Source organism: Grus americana, chromosome 21 (assembly GCF_028858705.1).
Source record: "Grus americana isolate bGruAme1 chromosome 21, bGruAme1.mat, whole genome shotgun sequence".
Lineage (NCBI taxonomy): Eukaryota > Metazoa > Chordata > Aves > Gruiformes > Gruidae > Grus > Grus americana.
The window spans coordinates 1,230,494-1,246,139 of NC_072872.1; the positions used below are offsets into that span (position 1 = coordinate 1,230,494).

Below are 15,646 nucleotides of genomic sequence, written 5' to 3' on the forward strand. Positions count from 1 at the left end.
TGAGTCCAGTTTCTCCCCCTTCAGATTTGTATTTTAAAACTCAAAATTACTTTTCTGCTTACAAATGGGGCTGTTGTGGAGCTGGGGATAGATGTAACCCATCGGGTACGCTTCTCTTTAGTGCACAATACCCCTATCTAACTTCTATCAACTTCCACTTGCAGTGCCAGTTACTCACAAAGTGCCTGAATATACCACTGAGAGAGCTCTTAATAAAAGAAGCTTTTCATTTTTAAGAGTTTATTTGTGATTGCTTTCAAGTACTACCTTCCTAAACTCGCAGTTGCCCAGAAGACGCAGCAGACGGGATGCAAATAAACTACGGAAAACGTTCCTCAAGCAGCTCATGTACTCCAGGCTGGGTGACACGGGGCAGCAATACCTGTCGGCACAGCGACGGTGCTGGGAACGTTCCCCTGGGACGTGCAGCACGGCAGGAACGTCGGTAGGTGCTAGCGGGCTGGAATGAGCCCTTGGGAGCCAGCGGCAGGACAGGACAAGTCAGGACAACCCAGCAGCTGCTTCAATCTGCTCTGAGGTCCTTTTTATCTCCCAGAGATGGTACAAACCGCCTTCGCCCCTGCCGAGCTCAGCCCGGCGGTGGCTGTGAGCAGGCCAAAGGGCCCTCCCCCCGCTAGTCCCCACTGCCAGAGGTGGGCTCTCTCAGGGGCTGCTGGGCCTCCCTCACAGCCGCCATGTCACCCTCAGGGCTGCCGGCCTTCATGAGGAACTGCAGCGCATCCCCTGCTAGCCGCCCCAGGAGCCTGGGATGTGGCTGGGGGCCATAGGGCTGGTAAGGGGACTAGGGGTGAGATTTTGGGCAGGGGGAAGCCCTTGGGCCCGCAGCGGGGTGGGTGCTGCGAAAGCCCGGCGCCCGCCCCCCAGCCGAGGGCCTCTCCCTCACAGCCGATCGTTGCCGAAGTTTCTCCGGGCCAAGCCGAAAGCACCCGAAGCTGCGGCCTCGCCGCTCCCGAGCGCCTCCCGTCTGGGCGGGAATCCCTCCTCCGAGCCTGTCCGAAACTTCCCGAACTCCCTCACGGCCTCGGTCTCCGGAAAGAGCCGAAGTTTCCCGAGCGCGGGGGTCACGGGAGGTGCCGGGCTGGGCGCGGAGGGAGGGGGAAACACGGGGAGGAGGACGCGTGCGCCCGCGAAGGGCTCCGGAAGAAGCCGAGGTTTCCCGAACGCCGCTCGCCAGCGAGCGGCTCCGGAAAGAGCCGAAGGTTGCCGAGCGCCGGTGGGCCGAGCGGCTCCGGAGCGGCCCGAAGGCGCCCGAGCGTCCGTCCTGCCGGACTGCTGGAGGCGGCCGCAGCGCCATGTTTGATGCTCCGCTACTTCAGTGAGGAAAATCCGCCGGCATCGCCCGAGAGCCGCCACCGCGAAGGGCTCCGCTGCCCCCGGGGAGGGGGACCGAGACCCCCCGCCGCCGGCGGCTCATGAGCAGCGCGGCCTGAGCCGTCTCCCCCCCTCCCCTCCCCGCCGGCCCCTCTCCCGTCCCCTCCCCGCGCCGAGCCCTCCGGGAGGCGCGTTGTCACGGAGACCGGCGCCGGTGCCGGCCCGCCGCGCTGCCCCGGCCGCCGCACCGGCCCCCGGCCCGCTCCCCGGCTCCCCCCCGGCCCCGGCCCCGCTCCCCGCCGGGGGGTGGTGGCTCCGCTTGGCGATGAGTTTACCGCAGAAGGCGGCTTTGAAACCCGGCGCGGCGGCGGCGGCGGGGACCGGCCCCGGGAGCGGGGCGGCGGCGGCAGCGGCGGCGGGGCCGCCTCCCCCCCCGGCTCCCCCTCACCCGGCGGCGGCGCCGGCGCCTCACCCCAACATCAGGGCCTTGCCGCCCCAGCCGCCCCAGCAGTATCCTTTGCCCCGGGGGGGGTGGGGGGGCGACACCCCCTTCCCCACAGCGAGCGGGGCCCGGAGGGGGGGGGGGGTGAGGGGCCGCGGGGGCCCCCTCAGTCCCGGGGGGGGTTGTGGGAAGGGGGCACCTGGTGGGGGGTGGCGGTTGGGGGCTCCCTGCTCCTTTTTGTGTGTGTGTTTGTGTGTGTGTGTGTGCGTGCCCCCCCTGTGCAAAGAGGGGGCTGCACCTGCTGGGGTGGTGTGGGGAAAGGGGGTGCTTCACCCCCACTCTCTGCTAATGGGTTGGTTTGGGGGTTCACCTCCCTTTGCCTGTGGAAGGCAGAGGGTCCCCCAGCCCCCTTTCTTCCCCCCCTGCCCCCCGGAGCAGCGGTGACCCCCAAGTGTAAACTTTTAATTATAAATCGCTCCTCAGTTTTGCCTCCAGTCCTGCCCAGGTAAGTGCTTTGGTTTTGTTATTTTTCCAAGTGAATTTAAACCCAGGTTTTTCCAGCTGGGGCTGATTTTCATGTGATTGATTGATTCTATTTATTTATTTATTTCTTACTTGGCCGGTAGAAATAAATCTCAGGTGGAATGTCACGCCAAGCAGCTTTCCCTGTGAGGCCACGCGTGATGGGGAGGAGGAGGAGGCTCCCACTCAAAAAAAAATCCCACTGCCAAAACGGCCACTGCTACAAAGAGAGGCCGGGCGGTTGCTGCAAATGTTTTTTAAAGGTCTTCGGTTCTCTGCTGTGACTAGGCCCCAAGTCAGGAGGTAAATACTGCAGGGATCAGCAGGAAAGTGGGGTGGCCTGCCTGCCTGCCCGGATGAGGTTTTGTTTCTAGTGTTGGACAGCATCCCCTGGCAAACCGGCTTTTATCTCCGCCCAACCCCCCCGAAGTTGTTTTTGGGGGAGCGTGAAGTGAAAAACATACTTCGTGAAATACTGCCTTGCTGTGTTATCCGGGAATGGTGTGGCATGCTGTGCAGGGGACGGGCAGGAGTGTGTTTTGCTATTTATCCGTGGTGGTGACTTAGGTTTTAACAGGGAAGTGCAGGGCACTTTTTGGCTGAGAGCTGTTTCAGCTGTGTGGTGATGTCTGTGCTCTTCAAGAAATGTGTTCCCTCTGTATAAGCATTTTATTGCTCTCACTTTCATTTTTGAGGTGGGAAAACCGAGCCCTTTTATAATCAGTTTAGGTCCATTGTTTTCTTGAGCTTCCGGCAAGAATCATTCTTGCCATGACCACAAATAACGTTGCTTAAATCATGAGACTGTTGACGTTACGGATTTGTTTGGGTCAAGTGAAAAAAACCTCTGAAGATTTCAAGAGTGTGCTGTGGAGGGATGTACTCTCTGCTGGGTGTTTTTGGCTAGTTTGTGCTATTCCGTAATTCCAGCATGTGCTTTATTTAGGGGGAAAAAAAGTGCGAAGGTGCTGTCATTACAAAGTCAGCGGGGTGGTGGTAAGTAAAACTGTTGCTCAGGGGAAATTTTGCTCAGTTTTGAGTGATGTGCCAAGTGTTACGGTGGGAATGCGTGCACGTACAGAGTCTGCGCTCAGCTGATCTTTCCAGCAAGGTGCTGTTTTGTCTGGAAAGGATCTTTTTTTAACAGGAAATACGATGCTTAACAGTTGAAGGGTTGAAGTTTGCCTTGGTCTGGGATCAGGAGTGTGCTGGGTTTTCTCAAGCGCTTTATTTTCAAGTAATCATTCAAAGCACCATGGAGGGGCTTGAATACTTCTCCAGTGTCGTTGAGGGTGAGCTTGGTGGTGGTTTGCAAGAGTGGCTGTACCGTCGTAGCTAAGACAGGAGGACACTGTTGCTTTTGGTGAGTGTTGTCATGAAATGCCTTGTGTATGCAAGGGATGAAGCTTGGGTTTACCTCCGAGTGCAGCCTAAAGGTAAAAAGGCTTGGAAGGAATGGGCAAGACGCTAAAGGAGCTGGAGGTGGTGTGGCAGCGTGTCCCATCGCGGGGATCCAACTCGACGTCCAGAGCAAGAGGTATAGAGAAACAGAGAAGCGTTAGGTAGATATGGCAAGTTGATGCTGTAAAGGTGGGGAGGTTAAAATGATATAGTCTCATTTTTATTTCTAGCTGTGCCTGTTTTGAAAACATATTGTGTTTGACCAATACTGCTCCTTAACTTTTAAACTAATAATGTGTCCTTGTAACATATACAAACACCGTGTTTGTGATACCTTTTTGGTGAACTTAATTCAGGTGTCCTGGCTGGTTTTTTAACCTCCACCGAAACTTGTGTGTGCTTCCAGGTAGTGAACAAAAGCTGTTACCTTTTCTAAGCGCTGCTGCAAAAGTGGGACTTGGGGAACATAGTTCATCTGTGATTTACTGGAGTGCAGAGGGTCATCTGAGTTCAGCCTTATTTTTAGCTTTGTTTGGTTTCTTTTTTTTTTTTTTTCCTCCTTTCTGTTTTGGTACGACTATTAAGACAGCGTTACCCTACAGCAGATAAAATACAGTTGCAGGTTTCTTTTGGCAACTCGGAGCGAGCAGAGCACTGCAAGGTCTTCTTCTCATGGCAGTGCAAGGGTTTATTTATTGATGTGAAGGATTATTAGATGTTAATAGGTAGATCGAGGCTTTGACTTGGGCTATTTAAACTAGAACTGCTTCTGTGTGGTGAACTTTGTGTCTTTGGAAATACGTGTGGTTTTAGTACTTAATACATGATGAAATTAAATGGTTATCTGTATAATTGAAAAAAGAAGAATTGGGTGAGGGAGAACTGTACAGGAAAAAGAGCATATGCTTTTGTAGAAAGGCATTAGTGAGGGATAAGAAAAATACAGGGGGAAGGAGATTTTTTTAAAAAATATTTCTTGAAGGAAAGTGAAGCTGGAGAGTGATGGACATGAGGAACAGAAATGTTTTGATGGGAGTTTCATTCTGTTGTGTGCTGAATAGGAAGTTATTGGAGCTGCTGTAAGATGGGACAGAGCTTTGAGAAATTTCCTTAACACAGTGGCTTCAAGAAGTAAAAATAAGTTGGGAATAATTTTGTGGCTCTGGTAGTGGTGAGTATTCAATCAAACCTGATTTCAGGCAGAAATTGTGCTCAAAAGTTGTCAGTTTGGACAAATCCTCCAGTTTGATTCTGACCCTTATTTAGGGGGGACGGACGAGGGAGGATGTAACTGTGTCACTGTGAAATGACACGCAGAGGATATCATCAAGAATAAATCCTGATCTGCCCATCTTTGCTTTGGCTTTCAGACTGCTTCTCAAGAGTAAGTTCCAGATGAAGTCGGTTGTTCTGTAGCGAGACTTCTTCCATAAGAAATGTAAAATAATGAAGGTAATGCTCCGGGCTGCAAGCTTACTGTAGACCTTTGTGTTTCTAACTTGATGGTACTTCTGACACATGCTGAACTACACCATGTAGCCTCTTTACTCTTAAGAGGCACCATGAGGGAGAGTAAAGTATTTTTTGTATGTGTTATAATAAGCTGTTCTTTAAAAAGCCCCCATGCTGTGAATAAATTTTGTGGATCAATATAATTAGGTCACTGGTTTCTTCACAGCCCCAGCCCAGACATGACGCTGTAAAGGACAACCAGATTGATTTGTGTCGAACTCGGGTAACGTTGCATGTCATCTGGCTCTTCGGGGTTAATTTAGCACTGTACCTTGGAGCCATATTAGAGCCATCTTGGGCTCTGGGCTGGTGTCGGTAGGTTTTTGTTTTCTTTTTTAAACTTCCTTGCATTTGGAGGGAGTTCAGCTTCCTGGTTGTTGATGGCCTGTGTGCAGGCACCAGTAAACTTGACCTTAATATATCACCATAGCTGTTTCAGCATGGGATTGTGTATCTCTGGACACGGGTGTTTTTCAGGTTGTTGCTGTGGGGCAATCTGGCAGATTCAGGATGGATTTTAACAGACGGTCATCTAAAAAATCTTTTGTTCCCCTGCTTTAATTCCGTTTCTGAGAAGCAGAGAGGAAGGGTCAGCATTTGGGGGGGATTTCTGTGTGAAGTACATCATTGCTGTGCACGGAAACTTGGGTTTTGCTAATGTTGCCTTGGTAGTTGAGTGTCTGCTTTAGTTTTTCCTGAGTTGCTTTAGCTAACTGTGCTGTAGTTCCTTTCAGAAAGCGGTGTGCTGGTTCCTGCTCTGTTGGGGGGCATCTTCTGGATGCGAGCAGCTTCCCAAAAGCTCAGGAGAATGGCAAGAAATACAGGTTTGCTGTCAGGAACGTAAGAGACTGTGTGTGACTTGGGGTGAGGTTCTAGCAACGTTTAACCTGGGGTTTGCATGTGGGCCAGGTTGTGCCGTTGGAGTAGGCCCGCACTGGTAATCTTCTAGTTAAATTAAGACTGTTGAGGAGGATTTGAGTGTATGGGGTTTTCTGTCTCCTCTTGGTGAGCAAAGAGTTGAGCTGGAGGGGAAAGTGCCCAAGAATTTATCCGAGGAGAGCATCTTCAGTGTGCACTGAAGGATCAGGGTCTCTGGGTTGCTGTGATACCCTCTGGGAGTTTGGAGCCAACGTTGTTTTCCCTCGTTGCTTACTTCCACTCAAAGGGGCTTTTTTCCAGCATATGTGATGCAGTGTCTTTCTGTGCTCTCTGCGGTTCATCTGCCGATGACTTTGACAATGGGGATCCAGAGATTAGGAAGCTGCTTGGGCGTAAAAGTCAGCTTGAAGAGTGTGATCGTGGCTTTTGTGTAAAGCGCTGTGCATCCCTGCTCCTCGGGTGGATCAGCTCCGACTTCTGGGCTGCTTTGACATTGAACTGGAGCTAAAACCAGAGCACAGTTGGAAGTCTTCTTCCAGATGCCAGTGGAGTGAAGGGTGTTCGGAGCACTATGGTCATGAAAGGGAAGGAGTGGCGAGAGGCGGGAAGGAGGAGAGGAACTGGCCTGAGATCAGAGGTGTTCCTTGCTCTCTGTTTTGGTGTTTGTTTGGGGTTTTTTTTGAGTTCAGGAGTGAGCTTTCTGAAATTGTGGCTGGATGAAGGGAAAGAAGGGGCAGCGGTGTTGCCTGAGAAGCGTTTCCATGTTAGAAACGTCTGAAGCGGTGGAGATCGTACGTCTTGGGAGGGTATGCGGCAGGAGAGAAGCTTTGAAAACGCAGAGGCTTTCCCTGCCGCTCCGAGGTAGTGGCTCTCCTGCAGGGGAGGAACAGGCATGGGTTTGTGAGTGTATTGCCAAAAAATTAAGTGCTTTTAGACCTCTCTGCCATCTCCCCTGTTTATGTTCCCCAGCCTTGGCACATCTTAGCGTTCTTTCAAGCAGAAATAGCTTTAATTTATTTAATGACAAAAGCTAATCATGTTATAGCACAGGTATGTCACTTCACCAGCTTTGTAAGATTTTTGTGGTGAAATGTCTTGGAGAAAACCATTGTTCCAAAAATGTGATTTCAGATAGCTTATTTTCTCCTTGTGTCTGAGGACATGATTGTGTATGTTCTCTGGCAGAAGTCTGCGGGAGAAGGTTACTTTAGCCATTTAAATATCTATGTATTTAATGTGCAGTACTGATTTTGGAATACAGTTTGTGTTTGTTAGTTGTCTATGGTATGGTAAGAAGTCAGTGAGAGAGTAATAGGAGACTTAGAACAAATAATTCCCTTTTAGGCATTGGGACATAGAAGGATTTTCATCTGTGTGTATGGGTTTTGTCCATCAACTTAGGGCTGAAAGGCTCTTCTGTGTCGTTAGGAAATGTTGGGAAGTGTCGAGCTAGTGCATTTGCTCCATTTTTGTTTTGTAGTAAGAGTTAGCAGTGAAGATCTCTCTTTAGAAGTCGTAGGTAACCTATATTTTCTTTTTCTCCCTAATCCAGCAATTTCAGGGCTAGTCAACTGTCAAGTTTAGTTGTGTGTAAATCCGCTAATATGATTAGAGTTGCTGGAATTTTTACTCTGGGGAATTATAGATGGGGAGTATCGCAGTTTTACAGGCATTTCTTTAGTAGGAATCTTTATCTGTGACTTGAATATGTCTGCTAGCAATTGCAAAGGAGGAGAAAACTGGTGTTTGGTACCAGGCGTGAAGATTTGGGTGGAGGAGTTGTGTGCTCTGTGGTCTGGAGGAACTGGGGGAACTAATTTTTCTTTATTTGGGGGAACATAGTTGATGTGACTTCTTGTAGTACTGTGTTTTACACTTGGTGGTAATTCCAAGAACTTCTCCTATGTACGGCTTTCCTGTCCAAACTGTGGACTTCGTTTTGCCTCCGAAATAGGAAGCCATGATGTGGAACAGCTGGAAGAAGAAAATAGAATGGGTTCTTAAAAAAGAAAAGGATCAAAGGGAGGAGAGCAAAATAAGCTTTTAGGCTAGTGAAATTTTCTGGTACGTGTTATTCTTATGTTTTATTATATATGTTTGGAAGATGTCCCAGAACACGCTCTCTCTTTTCGTAGTAGGTGGTGGCACGCTGTTGCTGATGGGACTTGAGTCAAATTGCTGCTGGGCATGTAACTAGGTTAATGGGACAGCATTTTTTTTTTTTTTTTGCTTTCCTGAAAGGAAAATTATGTGTTCCCTATTCCGATTGTACCTTAAGAATTGTTTGTACCTGTGTTTGCTGTGTAGTCATCTGAGGCGGAGAGAAAAGGACAAGTTTCCCCACACCGAGATGCTATCAGATTTAAATTCTGCTACCAAAAATAACACATTTCTGCTGTTAGTTGTACCACCTTTGCGTATCCTTTATCTGGATGAGAGTTAAAATATTTCTGGAGCTTTAAATATGCCTGAAGAAAAGCAAAGTGGCTTCTAAAATGTGCATCTTGTAAGAAAAACACATCTAGTGCTCAACCGATACCAGTAGTGTTCTCCAAAACCGTCAGTGAAGTGTTGAAATGGGTTAGGACTTGTCGAAGTGCATGGAGCAGCTGCTCCTTTCCAAGTGGTTGAACTCAGCAGGAGTGAAACTCTCATGCTCTGGAATAAGAGTATCTGCACGGAAATAACTCGTAACAAAGTCGCAAACACGAAGACCGTCCCCACTCTTACCGGGGAAGTGGACTTCACATGATACATCCTCAGGGTGGTAGGAAAAGAAATCTTGCTGCCAGTCTTTGAGTTTGCTCTTGATGTTGTGAAAATACCGAGCAAGGAAGAGTTAATGCTGTAAAAGATCTTGAATAATACAGATTTTCCTGAGTTTGGAAAGCCTTTGGGAGGTGGAAACTAATAAAGACTGCACCGATTCTGTCTTTTGGGTTGCCAGATGATGATTGTATATTTGTGTTTTGGTTTGATTTACATGTGAGAGTGACTGTGTGCGAGTTACTGAATTACTAAGAGTAGTCTGATTTAAATGTCTGCATTGCTGGTGGCATTTGAAAATCCATTTGAACTAATGCTATGGCTGTGCTAATAGTGATCTGAAAAAGAGATTTCCCTCTTTTATGTGTTATTAAGAAGTCGTAGAAGTTACTGTGCCTTGAAACTGGCGTTTTTCTGGCCTTATTTTGTTCTTTCACTGAAAAGCAAAAATGACAGAAGTCTTTGGTCTTTTCAGACTAAGCAGGAGACTCTTCCTATAAGCACCAAAGGGATGTCTTTGAAAAGCTCCCAACATCCTGAAGGGAGAGAATGTTGGGGGGGGGGAAGTGCGTTTCCACTAAGCGATGAGATCTAGTCCTTCTGTCCTTGGACTACCATGAGACCTTCTAGAGAACCGTCAAGTCCGATGTGAAATTCAGAACAAAATCTGGTCTGAAAACTTTCTGGAAGTCTTGAATTCTTGTTTGTGATGATATACAGGGTGGTTTAGGCTTGGCACTGGACACTTGGTTTTGCAGCGTGCAGCTGATTAATTGGACAGGCTCAATATCTCTATTATATTTGAAAGGGAATAGCTGAGGGTAGATAACCTATACCACTTATTTGGGAGGGGAGAGTCAAGAGCTGAAATCAAAAAGCATTTAAAGCATGTTTGTTGTGACTTTTAATGTGAAATTCATGGTGCATCTCAGACTCTGGACTACACTGGGAAAGGGCTTGCAGCAGTTGGTGATTCATGCCCAAGTTTAGCATGGCGAAGTTCATGTAGAAGGCTCTTTTGGATGTGCTATTTCTTGAGCTGGTGAGGCATCTTCTGAGTTCAACTTGCTGTAGAATATAAAACTAGCTTCAGTTTGTGGCACCCTTCCTCACCAGTGCTTACACAGATAAAAATACTAGTTACTAGATGGTCTCTCTTCAAATACTTCACTCTTCTGGGCTCTGTGTTTTGTATCCTAGGTTTGCGAAATGCAAATAATTCAGCTGTCAACTTGTCTGTGCAACGTGCTTTTTATGTTTTCCTTCAGCGTTGTGTTTTAAAGTAGATTTCAAAGTGCTTTTATGTCTGTCTCTTCAAAAGAAAAAAGATCTAATTTTTGTTGATATGCAAATATTGCAAAGTGTAATTTTCGATGAGCTTAAGCTATTCATCTTAATTGTATTGATTACATTTCCAAAACACTTTTTTAAATTAAAAAAAAAAAGTTCATCTGAACAAATAAACTACTTGATTCTTAGGTTGTGCACCAAGTTTGACTTGAAATGATTCCCATTACCCCCCAAAAAAACCCTTAGCGCTTTGTTCCACTGTCTGTGGCAGCGATACCTGGCATTGCAGGTGTTCACTGAAACAATTGGTTGCCGGCGCTTGGCACAGTCCACATCGCTCCTTGCTGAAGCCAAAGCATACTTTATCCACTCAGGCTGACATTAAGATCATTAAATAAATGAATGAATTGCACTGTCACCAAATTCCCATTCTGGCAGCCGAAGAACATGTGAATTTTATAGCCAGGACCTCTGTCCAGAATGTCTTATTGAATGGCCTGGATGTCAGGAGCGGGAACAGTCAGCAAAAAGCTTTCTAGTAAAATGTGTGTGCCTTAATGAGAATTACGGTGTGGAGTGGTGTAAAAGCCTGAATTACTAGACATCTGATCATCCAAGATGAGTATTAATCAACTTGTGAAGGGCGGGTAGAAAGAAACTGGAGCACAGCAATAAAACAAGGGAGCGGGAGAGAACCCAAGAGAGTGGTGGAGAACAGTTTGTCCAGTGGTAATGTGAGTCGGTCTTGCTGTTTGAAAGGAGTTCGTTGGGGGAAGAATGCAGCCAAGCTGGGAAGTGTTGAAAACAGGGACAAGTCTTGGTCTCCATCAGGGAGTTTGAGACCTTGCTGATTTAGCTAAAATGCTAAAGGATCACTCAGGGTTTGGAAGATCTTGGAGAAGTCTGCTGAACTTCCACCTCCAGGAGAAGGTTGGAAATACTTTCTCAGAGGAGAGTTTACTCGTCAGGCTTGGGTTGCTTTTTCTTGTGGTCTAGCTCCATCCTTGTTTTTATTATCTTGCACTTAAGATGGTGTTTTTGCTTAGGAATAGGGGACATAAGAGTTCTGTAGCATCCATGCTTGCTGTAGGTGGGTCAAAAATGTCTCTGAATTGCAAAGGGAAAATATGGAACTGTGTTTTGATCCGACAATTTGGTGAACCTGCCTATCTGCGGGCTGCTTGCACTGCAGCCCCAAGTCATATCAGAGATGCTCTGCACTAGGGATGACATAAAATGTTTGATTCTGTCCATTCCTGTTCTGAAGCATAGCAAAACGTCAGCGTCAGTGCTTTCATACTGGAGCAAATCCTTTTCTTAGTCTTCTCTTCTTCCTCTCACCATACTTTAGTGTTTGTCTTGATTACGATTAATCTGATAAAGGCTGCTAAACTAGCACTGGTAACCAGGTGCATCCTTACTCGTGTTTTAAGAGGTGGTGTCACTTATTGCCATAGTTATAATGAAAGCCAAGCAGTTGGGTAGTGTTGGTAGGTGCTTGTTCAAAAGTTCATAATCTTTGAAGAACCTGCTATGAATACAGTGATATTTCAGTTTTCGTGCAGTCTGAAATCAGCAAAATTGGGGTTTAATGCCAGTCAGAAAAGGAGAGGTCCTGCCCGCGATGGTGCTTAGAGCGTCCTGTCGATGCAAATGATCCCGGGCAACGAGAAGGCAGGGACAGCTCCTGAAATTCCCATTTCTTTCCCATCTGGGATAGCACATCAGGTATATCTTCATCGACTTCTACCTGCGTGTTGCTTCAGCTGTGTAGCATTACTTCGGAGGCCACTTTGCACAATAAGGAGAGATGTGTGGTTGGAAATCTTCCTCGATGGTCACGTGCAGCAGATGCAGCCTTCCCTCTGTGTTTTACCGCTGCGTTTGTGGCCTGAATTCAACAGGCAGAGCTAATGGAAGTAAACCCAGCGTTTCTTTAAATGAGAAATGCTCTGAGACTAATGTTCTTGCTCATCTTCGGGCTCAGCTGGGATAAATATATTGTTGCTATTACTTTTTCTTCAAGCACCCTGTAGAGATGTGTGTAAAGTGTGCAATTGAGAGTCCTTACGAGGAAAAATTGAATGTGTGGAGGACTGGACCAAGGAGACCCAGAGCTCCCGTCCAACCTATATCCCTCTGTGATCTGTGTTTTCTGTGCAGCAGTGTAAGATGCATCGCGCCCTCTTCTCAGGATGCCTGCTTTCTCAGGATTTCATGTTGTATGACATGGGATTTTAACTCTGGAGAAGTCATAAACTCTGCATGTGGCAAGAGGGTACTTACAATTTCATTTCATTTTGATAAACTGCTGAAATAAAGATTATGGGGGGGAAATCATGAGGCGTTACAAAATTGGGAGTCGAAATGAGCATTAATGCTCTTGAGAAGCGTACTTCTAGAATTCGTTGCTTGGCTGACGGAAGGACCATCAGTCTGGGTGACAACGCTGCTGTCACCATTATGCTTCTGGACAGATTGACCAGCAGAGCATTACATTTTCCCATGAAGTCACAGCATGAAGCATTAGAGACACGGTAGGAAATGTAGCTGAGTGAATGAGACAGTAAGCTACTCGGCTGTTTGATATTCATGCTTATCATACAGATAGAAAGCCTGGCTTGGAAATCTATGGCTGCTGCTGTAGGGTCCTGAACCCCCAGGGATGGAAGCAGTGACCATCCCTGTAGAGAAGAGGCATGTGTGGGTTGTAGCCTGTAAGCTGTAGTAGCTTATTTGTACTTTTAGGGTACAAAGTTTGAGGTAAGTGGGCTGGGGGAGTTCTGTGTTAACAGCATGCATAGGAAGATAAAAATAAGCTGCGTTTTCATATGTTACAGAAATTTAAACTCTTGGGTGAGAACTGCCATGAACAAGTGCTGTAGTACTTGTATCTGTGTTGGGAACGTTTTTTTTTCCCCAGTCTTGTAACAACATGCCCCCAGATGCAGTTAATTGCTGGTGCTAAAGGGAAGCTGGAGACTTAAGATTTTGCTTTATGAATTCAGTATGAGGGAAGGTAGACTGTAATACCCACGTGGAAGTTTGTTCCAGGCTGTGAGCTGAGTAAGGGCCGAGTAAAAGCATGGTAACCTTTCTCTGTGATGAGACAGCTTTCCTCCTGGTCTGCCTGCTTCCATGTGTCTTTAGTTATGTCATCTGTCCCTCTCTGCTTTCTCCGTTTGGACTTTAACGTTCTTAATTGGTTATGTGTTTGCAGTATAAACTCAGTGTAGAAGTAACTGTGTGTGTGTTAAGTAACTGTTCTGAAGGAAAAAAAACCAAAACAAAAACAAACCCACAAAGCAAACAATCCCAATCTTCGTTTGCTGGCGAGGCTGTTGGGAATAGAGGAATTACTCCACTGGCTCGGTGTATTGCCTGGTGTAAGCTGTCCTCCCCAGGCCTGCCGACAGCAGCTCCACACTTCACAACCGAAGCGTGTTTATCAGGTTACCTCAAAGCAACACGCCAGCAGTGGCTAAGCAGGTCAGAGCCTCCCTGCGAGCATGCGGGCAGCTGGTATCAGGCCAGAAACTGCTGTTTCAGCTGCTAATCAGGGGACAGAAGTAGGCTAAATTTGGGGATATTTGTTTTCTTTGAAGTGTGATTCGGTTTGTATGAGATACTGTGTGTTCTGGATGTTGTGGTGGGAATTTTCAAGCTTGATGATTGCAATACAGAAGTGTTTTACAATAGATGTTCTATCAGCAGTTGCATTGCAGAACATGAGAGGTAGAAGATGAGTATGGCTTTAGCTCTGTTGTCTTCTCTCTGGCGTTTTAATAAAATCACTATTTTTTCTGCCAAACTAGATGTGCACAGGCATCTGATGCAACCAAAGGTCTGGAGGATAGCCGAGGAACTGTACCTGTTAGTTGTGGCATAGACCAAAAGTAACCCCAGAAAGGAGTGGGCTGGTACGTATCGCTTGGCCAAACAGGAGGTGAAAACCTTGTTCGCCCATGGCTATCTCCTCCCAATTGCTCCTTGTGATCTCCGCCAGGCCGCCTTGCTTGCAGCCTTGCTTTGTGTATTTTTATGGCATTTAACAAGATACTTGCTTAGTCTTAGTCTTGTATAGCTGCCATTCAGGGTAAGACTACTACTATTATGCTTTTCCCCCCTTCAAAATCAAAATGCGATGAAGGAAGATACAGCAGTCGTTACAAGTTCTGGCTCATATCAAATTTGCCAGTGTCACGTGAGCTCTTCCTTGGCCATTTCTTGGGACTTTTGTGGATATGATGTTTCTCTTTGCTTATCTCCTATCAAAGATTCCTGCTTTTTCCCCCCCTTCCATCTTACTTTCTTGAATGAGGTAGTTTCTTCACGCTGAAGACTCCTCCATGTTTGGAGGACTTGCTGCTTCTGACCAGAACTGCTGCCGGTCCGGGATGAGCATCTTCCCTGGTGATGGTTGCAGTCACTTGGCCCAGTGGCCTTGGAAACTTTCCCTGCCCATCTTTTCTTCTCCCAACCCTTCCATTCACTTCCATCTTTAAACATTTTAAACAAGGATCACTTTACTAAAGCTGATTAGGGAGGAATCGGATGGTTTTTAAACTGACAAACCCAGGGGGGTGTGGTTAGCTTTGAGTGGTGGTGGTGGTTATCAGCTGGGGCAGAAATGTCTTCAGCAAACAGCAGCTGGAGCAGATTTTTGGCAGTGTCTTTGCATTCATCCCCTCTGGAGGGAGGTTTGCAGTGTGCAGAGTTGCCTCTAACGTCTGTGCTTGGGGAGTTTTGGGAGCTGGCATACCATTTCCCTGCTGAACTGCTTCTTACGTAAATATGTTTTTTAACGCTTACCAAATGCTTGGTAGCCCAGAGGCTGGTCTAGAAGAACTTCGTCAGAGGAAACGGTGTTAAGATATCTCTCTCTTTCAGGTAACGGATTTTTTTTTCTTTTCTGTTGTAGTTAATTGCAAAAATAAATGTGGTTAACAGTATCCAAAGGACTTTTTTCTTGCTGCACCATGCTGAGAAATGCCTTGTTCAAGATGCTTTCTTCCCTCTGAGCTTGGTTCATTTTTAGATGCTGAAGGGCATTTTGAGACTTTGTTTTAACTTCGTTTTACATCATGTTTATATGAAACAGACAAAAAAAAAAAATTCAGTGCTTTGCCAAATATTTTTGGAAAGAACAAGCTTTGTGGATAATCATTTTCATGTTCTACCTGCTCCTTGGTGTGTTAAGGCTAGAGAAGAATCTTCTACCCTGAAAAAAGGCTTTGAGAGATTAGCCTTCAAGTAGTCACTTGAGGCGGGTTGATTAAGAAATATACTCAACATTAGATTTAATCAAGATTTGAATAATGGAGTTAGAATTGACTGTCATTCCTGTAATCCAGTTATTTTTAGATCAGGATCGGTATGTGCCACTCCCCAAGTCATCTATACCATTGCTCTGACGGCAGACAGATCAAAATGTCGTTTGACGGAGCCGATCTTCTCCAGTTTTGTACTTACTACTTCATCCCGTGAACACATCCCTTATTA

The 15,646-nt window shown here is 46.7% G+C and overlaps 1 protein-coding gene across 5 annotated transcripts in view; it reads left to right on the top strand.

Annotated features, from left to right (window-relative positions):
• The first annotated feature begins 1,192 nt into the window (after positions 1 to 1,192).
• Positions 1,193 to 15,646, top strand: part of EIF4G3 (eukaryotic translation initiation factor 4 gamma 3) — a 143,059-nt gene continuing 128,605 nt past the window's right edge. For 2 of the 5 annotated variants that reach the window (XM_054849409.1, XM_054849411.1), the window contains exon 1: positions 1,193 to 1,842. In XM_054849409.1, coding sequence (XP_054705384.1) covers positions 1,658 to 1,842 — 185 coding nt within the window. In that variant the 5' untranslated portion in view covers positions 1,193 to 1,657. The remainder of the gene's footprint in view (positions 1,843 to 15,646) is intronic. The other 3 variants (XM_054849417.1, XM_054849414.1, XM_054849418.1) reach the window with 2 other exon arrangements.